Raw genomic sequence first — 21,294 nt, forward strand, 5'->3', positions numbered from 1 at the left:
CACACACATTTTCTTCTATAAATTGCATGCACAAAGACAGTTCGGGGGGACTTCCACAATTGGCTCTGGGAACCTCGTATTGCCCGTGTTGGTGTATGATACTATGCTGTTTGTAATACATCGTATTATATACAAGCTGGTGTCTCCGGAGACTTCATCATCTTCACAAACATCGCTACAAGATATACCTCATATACTTTGGGACTACTCTGTTGTATTTTACTCACCTGAGTTGCATGAAAGGTTTTGAATATCAAAGCTATATTTAACAAATCTCACCATCTGTAACACCGGGATTACCAGCTATACCTTCTCGCCATGTAGAGCAGTTTTACCAACCTTTTTGGTCTCGTGTCCCCCTTGAGCTCGTCGTCATTCTATAAGTACGCCCTCACTCATCTGTGATGATTCGCCTTTTTTTTTTTGTTAAACCCTTTGTAATCATATTTAACCCAACTGCTTCTTAGATGAAAATCACTTGTATAAGTAACACATGCATTACAAATAATACAGAATACAAATGCATTTAAACTTTACATTTACACTTCTTTTCAGTGAAAAAAAAATGATACTAAGACTTACTTCTAACAGCTTTTGTTAAGACTAGATCTTTTAATGAGACACTTGAGCTGGCTTGTCTTTCATACGTGTTAATAGTTCTGGCGGCAGGACAGCAGGATTATGAAAATTCACACAAGTAACCCTTGGGCTCACTGTACCCCCGCTTGGGAACCACTGATGAAGAGGACTAAGTCAATTAAGGACAACTACAGTCTTGTGTGACTATGTTGTCCTAAATATGTAGCAGAGTCAAAACTATATTAACCTATCACCTCAGAGCCGATGAAACTTGGTCATTTCAGAAGTTGTGTGCCGAATGTGTTTTTTCCCTACATCGGTGTAGGTGTCATACTGTATCTGGTAAAACAGATGAGTATACAAATGAGCAGATCGTTTTGTAAACATTACCTTTTGAAAATAACCTAAAATATAAACATTCAGTGGAATAGCAGTATCTTTGTCTCCATCCGGTGGCAGAATACTGACCTGCACATTTATTTTCTACATTTTCAAAATAGCTTTTTCTTTTGCTGGAAACTGTTTTTCCAGAGATGGGTTCAGCTTATACATCTAATAACCAAAGTACACAATGGCAGTCTTCTGAAAGTAAAAACCTAAAAGTATTTTGAATGAAACAGAGATGTTGTGTCCATTATCAAACAATGACCCGGGCCAGAGTGATATTTGCAACATTTTGCACTTTAATATTTTCTCCAAAACAGAACACTAATTTCCCCACATTTTTACACTAATAGGAAATAAAACAACTTCGATAGCATAAAGAAAAAAGATATGTAGAAAAGTATTAAAAGTTTTTGGATGTCTCAATTTAATGTAAATAGCTGCTTATGTTACTTCAAACGGTAAGTCAAAAATGTTCATGAACTACTAGCAGACACAATGGAACAGAGTGAGCCCTGGAGTGTTTAGTTTAATGATCCCAGCTGAGCTGGTGTGTGACTGCAGGACAGCTACGCCCATCTTTGAATACTAGCCATAAACTGTCATCAATGGTTTGTGACTTAAGAGACAAAATGAACTCAAAAGTGACATCATACAAACAACCAGCTGATCGTTATCATACAATCTGCATTAAAAGTGGTGCAAAGAAGTAACATTTTTTGCAGAAAGTCAAAATGATCCAAGGAAAGTTACCAAATGAAATCCACGCAATTCTGGAAGACACAGCTCTGCCCAGGCCTGTCGTTCCCTACATCGCAAAAATACACAGCGTAGAAATGAATCGTGGATGTTTTGGTAATTATGATTGCGATCAAACCTACTCTAATGACTCACACAGTACTCCCAAAAATGAGATTTCTCATGACATTTATTCAAATAAACAATACAGTTTATAATTTGCTAGGATGAAATAATAAGTTTGAAGACATAAGAAGCATTTTGGGTGAGAATTCCCCAAAGATCTGAAACTGGGTTAAAAGATGTGTTTTAATGAAAGCTGACACGTTGGTGTCATCTTCTGACTTGCATCAGTGCCTGTTTATCCATGTCCCCTCCAGTCAATCGTGTGAGGACTGCCATATTGCAGAGAGATGAACGAGCATTTACAAGCAGAGAGCTTGACAACCAGAACCACCACATAGAACAATGCAAATCCTGGAGGGGCACTGACATTTCAATGTTGAATCCTCAACCCATGTGCGAAAAATACAGTCTTTAATGCAAAAGCATAACGTTTTTTAAAAAAACTGTCCAATAACCTTTAGAAGTTTATCCTATATTCTTCATTTGCCTAGGATCACAAGTCCACCTGTGTAGCTTGGTTTAAAGCTTTGTTCATCCTAACCACAAGGCAAGAGATCTCTTAAAGGAGGCACAGCCACTATCTGCCACATGCCACCCAAGTATTCCCTGCTAGAGTGATGCAAACGCCTGACCCTGTCTGACAGTGATCCAGCCCAATTAGCAGCACAAAGCTGTGCAGTCAGTACATTCTATTACCCTCATTCAATCCCCAAGGTGCAAGCCGAGCTTCAAGAGGGCTACCTCAAGCCACGTCGGGAAAGAGAAAAAAAGAAAAGAGTGAATGTCACTCAGTTTGGCTCTTGCAAATAATTAGTAATATTCTTAAATGTTAAACACCTCTAAAAACAACTATGGGGGTAACGGCAAAGGTTAGAATATGAGGACACGGGGCGTTGCATTCAACCTCCCCTCTGAACGGTAAAATGGGTCTCTAACTTAGCAGTGCACTTTAACAGAGTCATTCAGCTGATAACTTCGCAACTAATAGACATTCTTTCTACCAGTCCCCATTTAGAATGACTTATAAAAAGGTGGACCCTGTGTACTGCGCTGAAGAGACTGAGGATGATTGGACGAAAGGCTTGTTGCCAAAGACATCCGAGCTCCCACACAGTGGCGGGAGTTCACAGACTCAACTTACATGGCCAAGTACACCTTTCTCGATATGGGTAAAGAATAAATACTTCAAAATTTCAAAATTATGCAAACACGTGCCACTCTTGCTCTTCCATGCATATGGACTATTTACAATTTGGAAAATCCAGACTTACTAATTTGTTCTTTAGATGGTTTATTTCTTCTTTCCCCCCTGAAATGTCTTTGCCCCTTTGCAATCAACCTATCAACATTCAGCCACTCAGACAAGGATCTCACCACATACTGCACACATGGCCAGGACAATTAAAGCTGTGTTGAAAACATTTTCACACTAATGGGAAAACAAAAGTCAAAATCAAAAACACAAAAGATTCACAAGCAAATAAAACAAAGGAAAATAAGATAGTTCAGGGGAGGTGTTACAATACAAGCCCAAAGGATGTATTTGTTTAAGATGGATTCTCTGCTTTCTCAAGACTCCACTCTGTTGCTAACAATACTGTAGTACACTTTCTTTTTATTACTCTACCTTTTATTTAAATATAATTTACTTTGAAGATTTTGTTAACAAATCCAGGAAAAATGATGCAAAAGTGGTTGGTTTGCCAAAGGAGAGGCGGCAGAAGGCCCGTGCTGCCCTGTTAAATTGCATCAGCGCTCTAGTTTGTCAAGATACTCAAGAGTCCGTTGCATTGGGACGTGTCCTCAATCCTCTATGTACTCCCACAGGTCCTTCTCATAGCCTTCATGCACGTGCTGTAGCAGCACTCTTCGCCTGCTCTCACAGTATCTGTAGAAGAACAAAACACTTAGCGTCTGAGAACATGCATGAATGTAACCGTGGATGGCAGGAGATGACGATTTACTGACCTGTACTTATCTTGTACTTTCTGCTTGATATCCTGCAAGGAATCCTGGGAGATATCCCGCTCTAGGTAGCCAGACAGCACCTCAGTGGCATTTTCCAGGTCTGCCTGGTTGTTCTGATGAACCAAAACATTGGTAAACACTATTATTCTGACAGAAATGTCACCTACACTTTAATAGCAGGGCTCGTCAGGATCTTTGAGACCAAGGGCCCCTAAGCTGAAAAACTAAAGAGCAGGGACCCCGGCCAACAACATGTGTAAAAAGTAATCAAATGTATTAAAGCTCTGAAATATCATTTAGAATAAGTAACATTAAGCCACCAGTTCAGCGTTAAGGATTAGTAGTGCACAAAAAGAGGTTGAGATTGTCTAAATTAAACAGGTTGTGTCTTTTTATGAATAAGCCATTTAATTTGAGTAACAATATGTTGCGTTTTCTATTTAATTACATTTTTGAAAAACGTTCAAAAGAATTAAAGTATAATTTAGGGGGCCCCCAGCAGTAACTCTGAGGGCCCCCTCGTGGTCATGGACTTCATGCTGATTACTCCTGCTTTAAAGCCTTCTGCCAAAAGGCCTAGCTCAGACTACAGGACTTTTGGGTCATTTCCCTTCCATCGCCCCTTTCAGCAGTCAGGTGACTATTTTGGTCAGTGGACTCGAACTGCAGAGAGGAAGGATGAATGGAGATGATGGCAGCATTTAGTGGGATTTCTGTTTGTTTACCTCAAAAATGATGGACTGGTTGTTCTTCTTGAGGTAGAAGGCAAAGACGTAGGTGAACATGAGTGTAGAGCGGCACTGGCACAGCACATCCACTGCCTTCTTCAGAAACTGCACCTCGATCCAGGACATGTTGTGCTGCTGCATCTCCTCCATCTTCTGCTTGACCTGAGCATAGAGCTTGTGCTCAAAGCGCAGGCTCTGCATGTGGTTCATGTAGCGGTTGCAGTAGAACAGGTACCTCTGCAAGGCTGCCCTGGAGCGCTGCACACAGGAGGGAATTGGCCTTGACTCAAGCTTTTAAATCCAATTCATTTGCAAATCTTAAAGAGACTGGGTACATTTAAAAAAAAGAAAGTCTCAATTGTATTCTGCAGGCGTTTCAGTTAAGAAGCCATTCTTCAGCATCTACCATGTTCTAAGAGTTGTAAAGGACATGTTTTATTACTTACACGTAGCATCTTACCCTGCATTCTTTCAACTCCACTGCTTTTGGATTGACATACGTTTACGCGATACACAGTACCTTGTTGAATTTCACTCCGGAAAACGCCAAAATAAAATGGCATGCAAGGGCTCCTAAAAGGTATTATTATAAGTCAATTTTTTTTACCACCTCTTGAGCATCTCTGGCTGCCTTTGCATCATCTTCATTGTAGCGATTGCAGTTGTACCTGTAACATCACCAGGTTAGAACCATCTATGCATGTCACTCCTAATTGACAATCAATAGTAAACCACTTTATATGTGGTCTTGCTTTCTCACATTTCAAATATTTAACATTCTAACACAGAAATGGAAGTGCTTTTATGACCATCTGTATATTGTATGAGCTCTTACCAGGCAGAGCCGTGGGGTTCCCATGGACCCAGGCAGACCCAGCAGAACTCAGCTTTGCAGTTCTGGTTCCGACAAACCATGTGATTGCAGCCACCATCTTTCTCAATGGTCACATGGCATTTTGGACACTCCTGTCATGAGAGGAAAGTAATGAGTTTTGCGAACAAATTATCTGAGAAAATCAACAATAAAAGGCTGTAGATGTTTGAGAAGCAGTTTGTATCTTATAGAAGTCTAGAGTTGTGTGAATAGTCGTTTATAGAGGCCTGATGTCGTGTGCCAAGACATTCAAATGTATTGTGGGCCCACAGTAGTCACACCTATAAGGTGAGCACACCGCTATCAGAAGTCGACCATATAAAAGTGATGAAATGTATGTACACCTTATTAAAAGGGACTGTACAGTCCTTCATTTTACCCATGTTTAAAATCATATTATTGTTCAATATGATCAGATCAGTATCAGTATGTACATTTCCTTATGATCATCAAACTAGTAACGTAACACAAGCCAGACACACATCTCTGATTCCATACCTTAGTATTTGCTGCAATCCAGTTTGAAGTTTCACTGTCATCATCACATTTCTTAATCCATTTTCTCAACCACTACAAAAGAACAAAAATAAGAGATTCACACAATGAATGCTAATCTTAATAGGTTATTATTTCTATTAATTATATACCCTTTCCCGATTAGCTTACCTTACACTTGACAGGATCATGCCAATTCTCTCCACAGTTGAAGCTGCACCAAGAGAAGGCAACACAATACAAATATAGACAAAGTTTAACAATCAATTCTAAAATTTCATAATCAATAATCAAGGAGTGTCCCTGGCTGTTTACAACAGTCTAATACACTCAACTCTAAACAAGCCATCTTACCAGAACTGACGGCCACACTTGCACCTCACTGGCTTGGCATCAGGGTACTGGACTTTGACAACATGATGGCAGTCTGGTGCAGGGCACCACTTTAACAGTCGATTGCACTTTGAAGGAGTAATGAGAGGTAGAATATCAATCCATAGTTTAACGGGCGCTGAAGTACAAATAAGGTCCCTGCTAAACATCACAAATCCAGGCTTCATATTCCAATAGATCATACTGTTAAAGAGAAGAAAATCTCAAAGCTTACCTCTACAAAACTATTCGTTATTAAATGCTGGTACTTCAACTTCACTTTTGAATCTGTTATGAGGCGCCTATAGGAGAGGTCAAATCATTCATTAGCCTTCATTACATAAAATAGATGACTTTGTTCAAAGGCTTCTTCCTTCATGTGCATGAACTCGAAAAACATTACAGAACACAAAATAGATTTCAAACAATTTAAAATCTTATCGAGTAGCTCAGTCAAATAAAATGTCAATTGGTGTTTAAATATTAATTTGTCCGCAATTCATCGCCATTTAACAACACATCTGCAAATAAATGCAGGCGTTCAACTAGGTGGTACAAAATGCACTTCATGAAACTCAATGTGAACCTTAACTATTGAGTCGGCTAGATGTCCTGCTAGCTGGTCTGATCAGAATGTAGGTTAAGACAATTAGTCATCTTAAGAGCTGGCAGATGGGATTAGTGTCTGCACTTTCAATATGAAGGTGTACTTTGCCGGACTACAGGCAGAACATCAACAATGTAAAGCAGCCGAGTAAAGAGGAACTAGAGAACCCTTCACCTCACTTTTCGTATGCCAAATACCCAAATTGGGATCAATTGGGATCAAAGTAAATCTATTCTATTGTAAATGCAAGGATTTTAATGAACAGTTTCTTTTGTTATTTAGGTTATTGTTCTTTGTTAAATGCACTAAATAAATCTCATTTTAGAGCAATGACATCATCATCATCTTCCTGTTATTTACAACTTGATTGTAACTGCTTTACCCAACAGTGTAATGTACAGTATGTGCTTTATTGTTTAGCACAACAATGTAATTGTTTAATGTTGCAGATGTAACAATGCTCTTTCTCAAGTAGTTTGTAATTCAACTGCGTCCGTCTGTTCACAAATAAAAAATAAAAAACAGAAATCATTCGTTTCCTTTCGCTCACAGTATATATATATGGGATCACTGCTGACTAACATGCAACAAAACATCAAAACAACTAAAAGCACAAACCGATATACTCACATGACTGTGTTGTCATCAACCAAAATGTCACAACTATGAGCAGGACAGGAAATGGTCTGGGAAAACAACACAAATCATTTCCGTCAGCTCTACAAACATCCAACAGTGACTAGTGCTTTATAAAACAGCTGAGTGGGTACCTGTCCCATTCCTTCTTCTATGATTTTGGTGGTCAGGTAATCTCCCCAGCACTGCATGCAGAACTTGTGTCCACACTCCAGGCCTGTAAAATACTGTGAGAGAGAAGCTCCTCATGAATAAACACAAACAAGACATCACATGATTAGAAGCAAATGCACCTCTGGTAACCATGCAACCCGAAGCCTTCAGGGTGGGACCATTCAAATAAATCCAAATCTTTCATAACTATTTTTTTAACAAAGTGATTTATAAAACAAGTGGATCATTTTGTGTGCTTCAAAACACTAAATATCATAGCTGAAACACTTCCTGACCGAGATAATAGAAATGTATTCTTTTTGGAGTTTGAACCTTGACTTTAAAGTCATTTTTATTGGATTCATTTAACCTTATTTACATTATGAAATCCTTATTAAGTGGTCCGTCATCAAATGTGTGAAGTGTGTTAGAAAACACAAAACTCAAGAATGCATTCTGTACTAGATTGAATCAAAGATGTCATAAGGTGAAATCAACCATCTTATTATGCTCAACTTAAAATGTTACAAAAATAAGTACTAAGTTTGACCACATTTGACCATAAGAGCGCTCAAGTTTCAGAGGTGTTACTTAAACAAAATAAAATTGCAGCATTCAGATGTTTGGATTAGAAGAACATTGATGCTTCCTGACGGTTGCTGGGTAGATGCCTTTTGATGTTTGAAAGGGTTGAGATTAAAGTGGTACAAAACTGGTTAAAACAAAATGTGTACGGAAATTGAATGTGATTCAAATGTTTCTGCATAACTCAAAAGGTGTGGGGTTTTTTCTTTTTTAAACTTCCCTTCAACACATAATGGCCATTAATGGTTCAAACTGTCATTAGGCACCGACACAACACATAAACATCAGACTTAGGGGCGTAGGAGCTAGTTAGGCAAAAGGTTGCACTTGAACACATAGCAAAGACTGAGAGGAAACAACTCGCCACACCGGCAAGAGTGGGTATTCATGGTTTGAAAGGGGAAACCGACAGACCCAAGACTGCAGCCTTAGTTTTGATACACACATTATAACACCACTCTCGGTCACCATTTAGCTTCATTCCAAATGGCGTTATGAAATTATCCATGTAAGGAAATTATCCAAAGGAAGTTGTTTTCCACACTTCCCTTTTTCTTCTTGTGCGCTCATTTTCTTGAACTGAAAACCCTAACAAAGGGGATTTCTTTAATCAAACACCTCCACCGCTGATAACACATGCTGATGCAGGACCAAAAGGTGCATTCTGGGTGGGACACCTTGCAAAAAACTATGGCGACAGACACTCACTGAACGGCATGAAATTGACCGACCATGATGTCGTCAAGGCCTTGAAGGATTGTACTGGCAACACCAAATCGGTATGCAGGTATTCATTGAAAGGGGCTTGCAGGCAGTATGACCCTCAAACTATGTACTACTATCAGACCTTAACATCAGGACTGGTGGGTAACATTATTGAGATTTGATGTTTTTTTTAACATGCACAGTAAAATTAGATCACAGTAGAGATTACAACTTTAAAAAACGGTGAATGTGGTTTAGTGTCAATTAATGAACTCAATGTTTAATGGGTCTAAAAAAACAATTGTGTTATTTATGACAGTGCCTCAGTTTTGCATTAACCAGCTTAAGAATCTCTCTTAAATATCTTTAAAAATTTAAGCCAGGAAGACACAGCTTTGTAAAACAACTTACAACATTATCGCTATCATAAACAACGGCATGAACCAGAACAGACATTGAGCGACTGAAACACAATGCTGGTTTTATAATGGGACTTACAGAGTTGGGGAAGTTCAGATAGCAGATCTGACAAGGCATGTCCTGTGCCGATGATCTAGTGTTGATTGCAGGACGGATCCTAGGCTTCTTGCTGGGGTTAATGACATGACACTCGGAGAAAAGCTTGTCCAGATTACCATCAAAATACCTGTAATAATTGAGACAAAAATAAATCAGTGTTAGGAAGCATTAAGAAAGAAACCCTTCCAGCTACTTTAAGGTGACAGAAAAAGATTCTTACCTCTCCATGAGCTTTTCTTTATCCCAGTTGAAGTGACTGAGAAGGATTCGTGTTATTGTTGCAGGATTCTAGAAGAACAACAATGGTTGGTTAGAAATAAAGTTTGACATGAAAAGAAACCTCCATAAATGCCAAGTTGAACTTTCTTAGTGGCAAAACACACCGCTTTATAACATAGGTTTCAAAAAGGGTTAATCGGAGCGGTAGATTAAATAGTTTTCACTTCCCGTCATGTTTACTGCCCAGCCATCTACGTTAAGCGGTGTTCCTGCTGATGGTACGGCCCTATTCAACGCTTCTCACTTACGGGGTGTTTTTCAGATTTTTGTTTCCCCCTGCTGATAGTACCCCTCCCAGAGTAGTCGGGGTAATCAGCTGTTCCCCATAGCAACACTCCTTGCAAGGGCTGTGTGAACGATAGAGTTGTTTGAGCCTGTTATTGCAAACCTAAACAGGTATGTCTTTTTGTCATTTGTAAAGCATGGTGTGTGTCAAGTTTTGGCTGCAAGGTTTTTTTCAAATCTGGGTTGAGTGAAGAAGAACAAAATGCCGCCAGGTTTGTGCAGCATATCCTGTGACACGTAAGTAGCGATTGTCTATAATCAATTAGTGGTCTGCAGTGTGTTTCATCATCATCAAATAGAAACCTTCAAATTAAATCCACTGCATCAATTTCAAACCCATCCAACTTCTTCTGCAATCTTAGGTTGTCCTGTACACATTGACATTTAATATTGTATTTGTAGTTATAGGATTGTACAATGTCCAAAGCATTGCAATATTGATGACGATGTGGCGAATATACTGTACATGTCACAAACAGTATTGTTACACGGTATGAGGCAGACACTTGTTAATAATGATTAATAATATTCAAATATATTCTCTGCAACCGGTTCTCTACTCTACTCTAAAAATAACAGAGCTTATTCACAATTTGGTGCGCCCTGCAGTTAAGTTATGGGTCTACACTGCAAACTAAGTGCTAAATTAAGAGTTGACATGCAAAGTCAATGGAAAGTGGCAACCAAATGCAGATTGGTCATGGGTTGTGTCTGCACAAGTGGAACGCAGCATGCTTGTGTGAGCAGAGTAGTGAAATATGAATCACAAAATCTAATCTCCTCATTACAAACGGCTAACAAATTAATCATCGTAAGAAAACACAGCCATGGTGTCTGTTGGTTGATCAAACGTCTCCCCAAACTGATGTGTCACTGGAAATAGGCATTTAGGAGTTTCCCTGTAATACATGGGTATTATGTGTTAACTTCAAAAAAGGGTATTAAAAACATGTTTTTCAAATCTGTAATGGTCAACTTGCATGAGAATAAGCATTGTTCATACCATCTTATATCTGAATGATGGTGCAACAGTACACTACATTATGTCAGTGCCATGGTCCAACCCTTAAAACAAAACTACCCACTGAAGATTGTTCTCTGGAATTGCAAGATTAGATAAGGCAATTGTCTCAACGTACCTGTTCATACACACAATGCTCATTTGATTCCATCTTGGTGTAGTTTAGGGTGGGAATCACGGGGTGATTAATGAGACACTATTAATAAAAATACGGTGTTCAGTTATGTGTTATGTGATGATAAGTGTATCGTAATTCAAGTTTTTTATGTTGAGATATTATTTTTATAATTATCAAAGGAATGTTTTTTCCAACAGGCTGAACTGCCACAAAGCATAACAGTTCATGAATTAAAAAAATATACAATTGAAGATGAATACACCTCAAGAAAATAAACCAGAACATTTGGTACCAATGTAACAAAAACATATCACATCAAATATATGTGGAACAAATCTGCTCAAATCATCAGTTTTTTTTATTTTTATAATCAGTATTTAAAATCAATTCTGTCCCTGAAATATATTCAGTAGACAGTTTATTACATATACCTAGCTAGAACTATTTCAGTCCAATACAACCACTGCACTAAATCCTATTTTTATGATGGTTCCAATAGTGTTGTGAAAGAGTTGTTGATTCAATTTGACACTCATTTCAGAGGATGTAGTTTATTTTGCTGTTGACATGTATTACAGAGGGGTGTTCCCAATATTTGTTTTACCATTACTGGGGTAAATTGGGTTAGGAAATATTAGAAATTAAGTTGAGTATATCCAGCAATAATCTTCAAGACCGTATACGTCTTTCGTAAGTTTGCACTGGAATCTTTGCCTGTCAATAAAGTCTCTATGGATGAAATAAATCCATCAGCCACTTGTAACTTTACCCCCGATGAGCATTCAGAGGCCAGGAACATCCAGTCACTCTTGACATTTGAAGGCAACGTCACCACAGTAATTTACAATAAAGTAAATCCAAGTGAAATAAACCTATTGCCACATACTATACATTGAAAACTTTTAAGCAGAAAATAGGTGTGGTTATTTACATTTAATGAGTTGTGCGTTGCTGCAAATCAATAAAATAAAGCATGTAAATGTGAATACTAATTATATGAAGAGTCACCATGTCAGTTTTTCTTACTTTAGAAACAATTGCCATGCGGCTGTACTGTATCTACTGTATTGATATTTTAGCCATATTCAGCTTTGGGCTTGTTAATATTGAAATAATGAAGCACTTCCTTGTATGAAATGCAAAACTTATGAAACTATAATAATAGTGACTGGTGTATTACGAACCCTTTTCATTTTATTCTGTACTCAAGTGTAGCTGAGGGAAAGGAAATGGAGGCCCAAGATAACGCTAAGCCAAAGGGCTCCGATGGGTTCCCCCTTATAATTAATTTACCGTTCGCTGTGTTAAACTATACGTTAGCTGTTACAAAACCATAACAGTGTTTCTTGGAATCTTTCAAAACTTTGTTGGAAGTCACGGTTAGATAGCTCGTTATAACGTTCATAACCTAGCATGGAACTTGCTAACCAAACTCAATGACCAAGCCTTTCGACCATTATTAAAATAACGTAAGCCTGTATGTTATTTACACAACATTTGTAACGTGGAATTGAAATTGCATGTTTAACGCAATCCAGCTGTCGACTCGTGTGAGTTAGCACTTACCTTATTCCATCACTAAAGACGTTATGCCTTTCAAGTGAGCTGATGGGTTAACGGTTACAGTTGGCTAGTTAGCAAGCAAGCTAGCTAACTTGCAAGCTACATTAGCAAACGGTGCTGCCAACTTCTCAATGGGATTAGACTACTTCCTGGCATAACATTTGTACAGAAATTGCTACATAAATGACTACCTGTTACTGTTTTCATATGTTCATTTCAAATACTACACACAGAAGATAATTATGTTGAGAAATGTCTAATTCTAGAAATGTGTTAATCTTATTCCTGTAGTGGAGCTTCCAACTTCCAGCAAGTAAACTACTCCTTACAATGCTAACGGCTAAGCTAACGTCCATGGCCTGTTTATGCTTCACCCAAGCCTGGACCCCGGTCTTTCCTGACGCCAGCATACCAGAAAACCTACCTGTATGACCTCGTTGACCTCCCTGATACACTCCACCATATGCTGGAGGATCTGCTCGGCAGTCAAAACCTCGAAGCGGTAGTCCTCCTCCTCCTCCTCGCCGGGACCGTGGCCACCTCCACCGGTCTCGCCGCACTCATCTCGCTCCCCACCGGCCACCACGGGATCGACCAACTCCACATCTCCGAGCTCCAGGTTGTCGTCCTCGGGCTCCTCTTCGGCGCTATCCTCGCTACATTCCTCCTCTTCGTCGTCGTATTCATAGTTATAACCCTCGTCTGAGTCCATTCCTAGGGTGGTTATCAACTTGTGACAAGCACACCTAAGTCTACAGTGTGTGAAATGTTGATTGCGGTACAATACGAAACCCCAAATTATCCGAGCCTGTTTTTCAGCTGCAGCGAAAATAACAACAAAACGTCGCCGCTGCTAAGCCAACAAAGAGACACAGCGTCACAAACTGACGACGGCCTTACGTCAGATGGACCGTACAGGAAAATGTCAAACATATACTTTTATTAACATGACACACTTTTATTTCACATCTATATGTTTGGAAACGTTTTTTAAAATACATGTTTTTTTAAACGTGTAAAAATGTACGCCCTATTTAAACACGCGAATCTAAATTTGTTCAACAAGTAGGCTATAATCAAAACACCTCCTCCCGATTGAAAAATAGAATAAGATATTATAACGATTAGGCGAACAATTCAAATCAGACTTTGTCTGTCATGCCTCTTGTGTTTGGACTTTGTCAAACTGGCGTATTTTAGGGAGTAATAGCAGCCTTATTTTTGTGGCCCATATTTGAATCATGGCAATTCATTTATTTTCTACCAGTTACAGTTTATCCGACGTAATCGTCCCGGACTCCAACTATACTCGTAGAATAAGTATAATTGATGCTGTGTGTGCTTTATTAAAAAAAATAAAAATATAGAAAACCATATATTGTTGTGGTCTATATAACGTACAAACTGTATGATTGTTTTTTTTACATTCAGATTAAGAAAGAAAGAAGTAAATAAAGAAATAAAGAGAGACAGCCAGCCCCATCGGAAAAAAACACCCACACCTTAAACCCCGGTCATGTGACTGCTTGCTCTTAGGCACCTGACTTGTTCAGCTGGACAGTGCAGTTGCTCTCATTGGAGTTGTATGGATGCCACCATGTTTGTGCTTAGTTCCAAACGATGCAATCGTCCAAAATTTGATTTGCTTCTACTAATTATCCTTGCTCTTGGCTTACACACAGTGGAGGGAGTGTGGCCACTACCGCAGGCTTTCACCACCTCACTCGAGCGATACCCTCTGAACTCGCAGGCTTTCTACTTTGGATACGGAAGACAATCAGCTGCACAGCCCGGCTGTTCTGTATTGGATACTGCATTCAAGAGATATTTTTCTCTCATATTTCCTGACTACACTTCTGGTAAGTGATTTGAGGTTAAAATGAGACTACGGCTAAACGAAAGAAATGTAACGCCTTCCTGTAGTTAAAATACTAACGACAATGAAAATAGAGAAAAATGCTCACAGGGTTTGTTTATAATGGTTTGTTTTTCATGTTGGCTTTTGAAGCAGTTCAATAGGCTTTGTAGAGACTGCAGCTCAGCTTTCAGCCTGACTGCCTACTTTAAAAACCCACAATGACAATGACAATGAACCAGTACAGCACAGCTTCATGTTTGTGTTGTGTCAAAATACCACAGGTTATAGAATAACTTCAGTGTGATACAAACATTAAACATGTACACACTTTAACCAAGCTACTAGCATCTGTAATCATTTTCCTTTTATGACCAACAGGTAATGGTCCTCTGCGATTCCATCAGAATAAACCATTTACTGTTGAGATCAGTGTTGACCATGATGATTGTGAGAGTTACCCCAACGAGGACTCTTCTGAGAGATGTAAGTATTGACACTTTATTCTGAGCCTAAGCATCACAGGTAAAGTACACTTTGGTAACAACTGTCCCAACCGTTTGGATTCAAGGCTTTACCTAACACTCTTATTTGTGTTACAGACAATCTGAGTGTATCAGCGGGAAAAGCAACTCTGAATGCAGAAACTGTGTGGGGTGCAGTAAGAGGTGATTATAGCAAAAACATGTAGGCTATGTCAGAAAACAATATAATAACATCCAAAACATGAGGACCTAAAGATTAATCTAAGATGCAGCTCAGCACCGCTGAGTGTGTAAATTCATTTTTGGGTTGTTTTCATTTGATACAGATTAACCAACATTTAAACTGATGGATCATAACCTGTAACTGTGGAGTGTTATGTAGCACCCTTTCTGACAAGCAAGCATGACAGAGCCTCCCTACGACTGTAAAATCCAACTTAATTGCAGAGTTATTTACTGTTGATTATACGCTTTATATCCTCTGATTAAGGTCTGGAATCCTTCAGTCAGCTGGTGTATCAAGATGAATTTGGCTCAGTAAGTGCTCTAGAGTTAATGTTTATTTTAAAACACAGTCTAACTTTGTCATAGAGCTTAACTAATGTTTGACATGGCTCAATTAAATCAAATCTTTGTTTGTTTTTTGTTTTAGTATTTTGTTAACAAGACTGAGATTGAGGACTTCCCCCGGTTTCAGTTCAGGGGGATTTTATTGGACACTTCACGTCACTATTTACCTGTGCCGGCCATTTTGGAAACTCTGGTAATAATCACTTGACATTATCCGAACTTCAGCCTTGTGTTTCCGTTCAATGGAATTAATATGTATCTTTTTTGTTAGGATGCAATGGCCTACAGCAAGTTCAATGTGTTTCATTGGCACATTGTTGATGACCCCTCCTTCCCTTACCAGAGCAGCACATTTCCTGATCTTTCCAATAAGGTATGTCATGTGGATGAAGCCAGCAGTCTTGTTGTATCATGACTTTACTCATGTATTTTAACTGCAATGTAGCTGCATTAGATGACTCTAACCTTTATTTTAAAATAGCTTTTAACTACGTACACTGCTTTTGAATATATGAGTTAGGAAACTGCAGAAAATTTGCACCCGCGCTGAACAAAGGCTTCTTGCTCTAATTCAGGGGGCTTTTCATCCGATGACTCACATCTACACACAGTCAGATGTGAGAAGGGTGATCTCTCATGCCAGGCTTTGGGGAATAAGGGTCATTCCTGAATTTGATTCACCCGGCCACACCCAATCCTGGGGAAAAGGTAACAATATAAACATTGCTTTATCCAAAATGATTCCAGCTACTTGATTTTGAACATATAGAGGACTGGGCTTTATGCTTGGTTTTGGTCCTGAAGGAGTCCTGTCTGCCAAACCTTAAAAGGAAAGTCTATAAATAGCCAAAAGACATGTACTGAATCTTGTGTTACAAGACCTTCTCTGTGACTAAACAAATTCCTGCACTCAACAGACAATGCGATAAAGGTATTTAAACTATTGCTGAAGGTAATCTTATTGATGAATGTTTATCCCCCAGGGCAGCCTGATCTGTTGACCCCCTGCTACAGCGGTAGCACTCCTTCAGGAACTTTTGGCCCTGTTAACCCGGTGCTACCCTCCACCTACCAGTTCATGACTAAACTATTTAAGGAAGTGTCATCTGTGTTTCCGGATTCCTATATTCACCTAGGAGGGGATGAGGTGGGGTTTACGTGCTGGTAAGTTGAAATACGATTGATCATTTCAATTCATGCTCACTGTTTTATTACCAGCTTTGTTGCTCACATTCTTAATGAATGTTAATGTGTTAATTTGTTTAACCTATTCATCTAGGTTGTATCTTGTCCCAGTTAGGTACATGTCTCTGAAATTACAAAAAAACAAGTCTCCCATTCACTCCTTACACGTCCCGTAGGAGATCCAACCCTGATGTCCGAGCATTCATGCACAAGATGGGATTTGGAGCGAACTTCGCCAAACTGGAAGCATTCTACATAGAGAGGTGTGATTTTTTTTAAAGGCAGCATACTGTAGAATCTAGAAAGTGTACCAACAAGTCATTGTTATAAATGTCGTTAATGTCTCTATTTCCAGCATTGTAAACATCACGTCAGCTCTCAACAAGACATCTATTGTGTGGCAGGATGTGTTTGACTACCATGAACGAGTAAGTACACCCCAACAAATAACCCCTCTATACAGTATGTAAGTAATATAAAACATGTAATTATATTATAGTTTAGTTTTAATATAAACTCATTTCTTCCTTCTTTATTCCTTCAACATTGCAGCAATTTACACAATCAGTATTTGAAATGCTGTTATTTTTCATTTTTTATATTATTTATTTGATTTTATATTATTTTATTCGGTGTCCAAGTATCTGCATTCACTGAATGAGATAATTAAAAGTTATATTAAACACATTTTTAAAATCATGAAACATATTTTTGTCATAATAATTTCAAACATCTTTATTGTTGATTTTATTCCTGTGGTAGGTTGATCCTTTTAAGATGCTGAAATGAAAACATTTTTTGTTGTTGTAAATGTTTAAAGTGGGACAGCTGCTCTTTGGTTCACACATGCTAGCCATTTTTACACTTAAATCAAATTAAACCTGTGTGGCTAAAATACACTCAAATACACCCTTATTCAGGCAAATTACTTTTATCTAATACATTATTATTTAGAACAAAAAATCAGCACGGTTTAATGGTTTGAACCAACTGACCAACATTTTTAAACAGATTACAAAACCAGTTCATGTGAGTCTGATAGAGTATAGCATTGTGTTGCAGCGCAGTTCTCTATCAGTGGTGGAGGTGTGGAAAGGTGGCTGTTACCTGTGTGAAGTGCGCAGAGTGGCTAAAGCAGGGCTCAGGATCATTCTGGCCTCCCCATGGTATCTGGACCAGCCAGGGCCCACACACGACTGGGCCCGCTACTACACTGTGTGGCCCCTCGATTTCAAGGGTCAGAAAAGAGCCTGTGTGCTGTGGCCAGTTGAAGTTTGACTTTCTGCTGTGGTTTTTGTTTCTGATAATAATAATTACCAGTTAAACATGGTTTCCTCTAAAGTACACACATATTTTCTTTTAATAACCACACCACTAGGTGGCAGTGAAGCCTAAAAGACATAATCTGGTTCTCATTTCAATAGAGTGTAATAAAGGTATACAAAATGAAGCATAGCATATTGGTTTGTTGACAGGCTAGTTTTATGGAAGACTCTGCTTTTGCAGCATGAAACCAATGTTATTATCCTTTTGGAGTTCAGATGCTTTGCCGCATTGTGTGAACCATGTCTTGGTAAAAGCTTGTCCATAATGATAAAAGCTTTTGAAAAGCTTAAAAAAAAAAGATATGTCATTTGCAATATAGCACAGAAGGGCAAGACCGCATGTTGTTTGTATCCTTGATCAGATCCCTAAGGACACAGTGCTGCACATCTGGAAGGGCACACCAGCTAACTATAAGGAAGAGCTAAGCAGGATGACCAAAGCTGGCATGAGAGTCGTTCTAGCTGCCCCGTGGTACATCAACCACATTGCCTATGGCCAGGACTGGCGCAACTCCTATACCGTGCAGCCACAAAACTTTTCTGGTGTGTTCATGGCCAAGTTATTTATTATATAACCTGGGTCGGTTATGGGCATGTGGTGGGAGCATGTAGAGAACCCTTTAAACATTGACTTGCTAAGTGTGTAGACTTGAAGTGGTGTGATACATTTGAAGTGAAGTTTATGATTAATAGTCAACACATTACCATTTTTAAATAAAACCCATCATACTATTAAATCAAAGCTTTTTATTGTCCTCACTTCACAGGCACTGATGAACAGAAGAAGCTGGTGATAGGGGGTGAGGTCGCCATGTGGGGGGAGTATGTTGACGCCACCAATCTCACTCCACGTCTTTGGTATGTGATTAAAAAGACTGAAATCATATAACTAATCAATATTTGTAAGTGCAGTAACAACTTGCAGGACGTGAATGAAATCACTCTAAACAATGTCACTTGTTGCACCCCAAAAAATCACAGGCCAAGGGCAAGCGCTGGAGCAGAGAGATTGTGGAGTGATGAGAAGCAGACCTCAAGTGTAGACAAGGCGTTTCCTCGCTTGCAGGACTTTCGCTGCATGCTCGTGAGGTACTCTAACTTTTCCCCCCCAGGACTGGTAAAGAGGGTTATGCTGGCACAGCATAACATGACACTGTGCTCTTGGTCATAATCTTTGCTTTTTTATACATTGATGTTTCTTCTTCCCTTTTTTTCTCAAGGCGTGGCATCCGGGCAGAGCCTCTGTATGTCGGACACTGCAAACACGAGTACCAAGGTATTTGAAGATTCCGGATGGATTTCAATCCCAAGGTCCTGCTGGCTAATCTCTTAACTAATCAAGTTAAAATGTGCCTTCTTTTAAAGTGGTGTTACATCTTTAATACATTTTGGATGCATTGATTCTTTCTCAGGGAATTTTTTATTATCTATATTTTGTAATCCTCATTTTCACTCTTCAAAGTGCGGCACTCTAATTTTAAATTGAAATTGATGAATGCTGTATATAGTATAGAATGTTGCTGCAGTTTGTACTATTTCACTGAACTTAATAAAATGATGTAGCTCTGAATACTTTGTCAGTCTTTCTAACAGCTGTTACTGTAACACTTAAGACAATTCAAATCTGAATGCTAAAAAAGCACAAAACAAACAAATGTAATGGATTTTTCACACAAATTGGCAGTTTAGATGTTTCAGGTACTTTGATGTTTTCTTGGTGGAAACAAAACATGACAAGAACATGTACACTTCACAAAGACACTCAACTCAATGTATGTCATTATCAGAAAGGTCGGTACCAAAAACCATATCGTCTGCCAACTTTTCTTGGATACATGCTAATCAGTTTTCCCTAATCCCACTTTGATCAGATATGAGTGAAACATTCCCTGGGAACCTACTTTCATAAAACAGGCAAAGGGTGTCAGGGTTGGGGGAGAGTGTAGTAAGGAGGAAGGATTCAGGATTTAACAAAAAGCGAGCTTTATTCTAATGAAAGGCTGTTAACAAAACACAAAACTAAGGAAGCAGGCAAAGTAAAAACCAAAGGCAAAAGTATCAAAACAAAACTATAACAAACCACAAAGGAGAAGTTGGACAGGGGAGGGCAGACGATAGAGATCTAGACATGACATGAAGTCCAACTCATGGGAAGGGTGACGGGGGAAAAGCGACGGCAAACGAACAAGGAATAAAAGGAAAGACAAGACTAAATACACAGAAGAGTAATCGTAGGACAAGACACAGCTGGGGAGGGGAGGAGAAACACAAGGGCAACAGGTGATCACAATGAGACAATCAGACAGGAGGGCAAACACAGGAAGTGACACCAGACAAGACACAAGCAGTAAGATACATTTTAGAATAAACTAACAAAAACCCTATAACCATGACAAAGGGTATCTGTCTCCCTAAGGGACACGTGATTTCTCAGAGCACCCTAAATGTTCGGCCAGTTTTCAGTCACTTGGACGAGGGCAGCTCAAACAAGAGATTGTGAACACTCATAGTCAAAATGGCCATCAATTTTAACATTATCTTAATTTGTGACTGAAGACTCTGAGAGGATCGGTCCTTCTGCTGACACTAATAAGTTATGGTTGGACTAAGAAACCTTGGCGATGCCATGGGATAAATTATAGAATAAGATATGGGGCTGGATCAAACAACCGACCTTCAATCAATTGAAAGGACATAACCCAGTAAGCTTCTCAGTTCCTTTGTCAGCGGTAACATGGATCTTCTCTCACTGATGTTGATTTGCTTATTGAGTTGAGCTGACATGACTTTGATACGGACTGAGACAACTGATTTTCTCATTGTATGGATTACAGTAGTGCAGATGGCAAGGCGGGGCAATCCCTGGTAGCCCTAGTGCTGACACCTCTATCCTTCCACTTCATCTGACTTGGGGGTGACAACAGGAATTGCTGAATTGAACCTACAAAGCTTAAGCGTGAGCATTGGGTTAACCATCCTCTACTGCTATACTTGAACTCAGGCAGTCATCCTGAGTCACAGAAGCTTATGCTGTAATAGCAGACACAAGATTATCCTGCTGGGAAATTTAACTGCAGTCATTCATTACAAATTAACTTTTCATTTGAGTTTTTTCTCTTTTATTTTTAAAGTTTTGCAA

General features: G+C 39.0%; 2 protein-coding genes across 3 annotated transcripts; one reads left to right on the forward strand and one right to left on the reverse strand.

The window, feature by feature from the left end:
• Positions 1-1,873: 1,873 nt before the first annotated feature.
• Positions 1,874-13,610, reverse strand: arih1 (ariadne ubiquitin-conjugating enzyme E2 binding protein homolog 1 (Drosophila)). Of its 2 annotated transcripts, none has more exons than XM_063904160.1 (14): positions 13,160-13,610; positions 9,690-9,757; positions 9,449-9,596; positions 7,642-7,734; positions 7,502-7,557; positions 6,500-6,566; positions 6,247-6,353; positions 6,064-6,106; positions 5,896-5,967; positions 5,359-5,489; positions 5,134-5,191; positions 4,521-4,781; positions 3,796-3,908; positions 1,874-3,715 (listed from the first exon to the last, which is right to left on the reverse strand). In XM_063904160.1, the coding sequence occupies exons 1-14, from the start codon at positions 13,445-13,447 to the stop codon at positions 3,631-3,633; spliced, it is 1,590 nt and encodes a 529-aa protein (XP_063760230.1). In that variant the 5' UTR covers positions 13,448-13,610; the 3' UTR covers positions 1,874-3,630. The 2 variants fall into 2 exon arrangements, with proteins under 2 accessions (XP_063760230.1, XP_063760222.1); XM_063904152.1 differs by having other exon boundaries at positions 5,131-5,191.
• A 658-nt stretch (positions 13,611-14,268) lies between these two features.
• On the forward strand, positions 14,269-19,725 carry hexa (hexosaminidase A (alpha polypeptide)). The gene is made up of 14 exons (XM_063904140.1): positions 14,269-14,594; positions 14,972-15,076; positions 15,193-15,258; positions 15,566-15,612; positions 15,728-15,838; positions 15,917-16,018; positions 16,221-16,353; positions 16,629-16,809; positions 17,007-17,093; positions 17,186-17,258; positions 18,518-18,698; positions 18,923-19,013; positions 19,137-19,244; positions 19,376-19,725. Exons 1-14 carry the CDS (start codon positions 14,321-14,323, stop codon positions 19,437-19,439), a joined length of 1,623 nt encoding a protein of 540 aa, XP_063760210.1. The 5' UTR covers positions 14,269-14,320; the 3' UTR covers positions 19,440-19,725.
• The last annotated feature ends 1,569 nt before the right edge of the window (positions 19,726-21,294 follow it).

Source organism: Eleginops maclovinus, chromosome 2 (assembly GCF_036324505.1).
Source record: "Eleginops maclovinus isolate JMC-PN-2008 ecotype Puerto Natales chromosome 2, JC_Emac_rtc_rv5, whole genome shotgun sequence".
Classification (NCBI taxonomy): Eukaryota; Metazoa; Chordata; class Actinopteri; order Perciformes; family Eleginopidae; genus Eleginops; species Eleginops maclovinus.

Bases quoted from the DNA above. Each gene is read 5' to 3' on its own strand.
- arih1 (XM_063904152.1), bottom strand. From the start codon at position 13,447: ATGGACTCAGACGAGGGTTATAACTATGAATACGACGACGAAGAGGAG. The intron at 6,567-7,501 runs GTGAGTATATCG...CCTCTCCTATAG, and splicing joins GTTGATGACAACACAGTCAT to GCGCCTCATAACAGATTCAA. The intron at 5,192-5,358 runs GTAAGAGCTCAT...GTGATGTTACAG, and splicing joins GAACCCCACGGCTCTGCCTG to GTACAACTGCAATCGCTACA.
- hexa (XM_063904140.1), top strand. From the start codon at position 14,321: ATGGATGCCACCATGTTTGTGCTTAGTTCCAAACGATGCAATCGTCCA. The intron at 15,077-15,192 runs GTAAGTATTGAC...TTTGTGTTACAG, and splicing joins CGAGGACTCTTCTGAGAGAT to ACAATCTGAGTGTATCAGCG. The intron at 15,613-15,727 runs GTAAGTGCTCTA...TTTTTGTTTTAG, and splicing joins ATCAAGATGAATTTGGCTCA to TATTTTGTTAACAAGACTGA.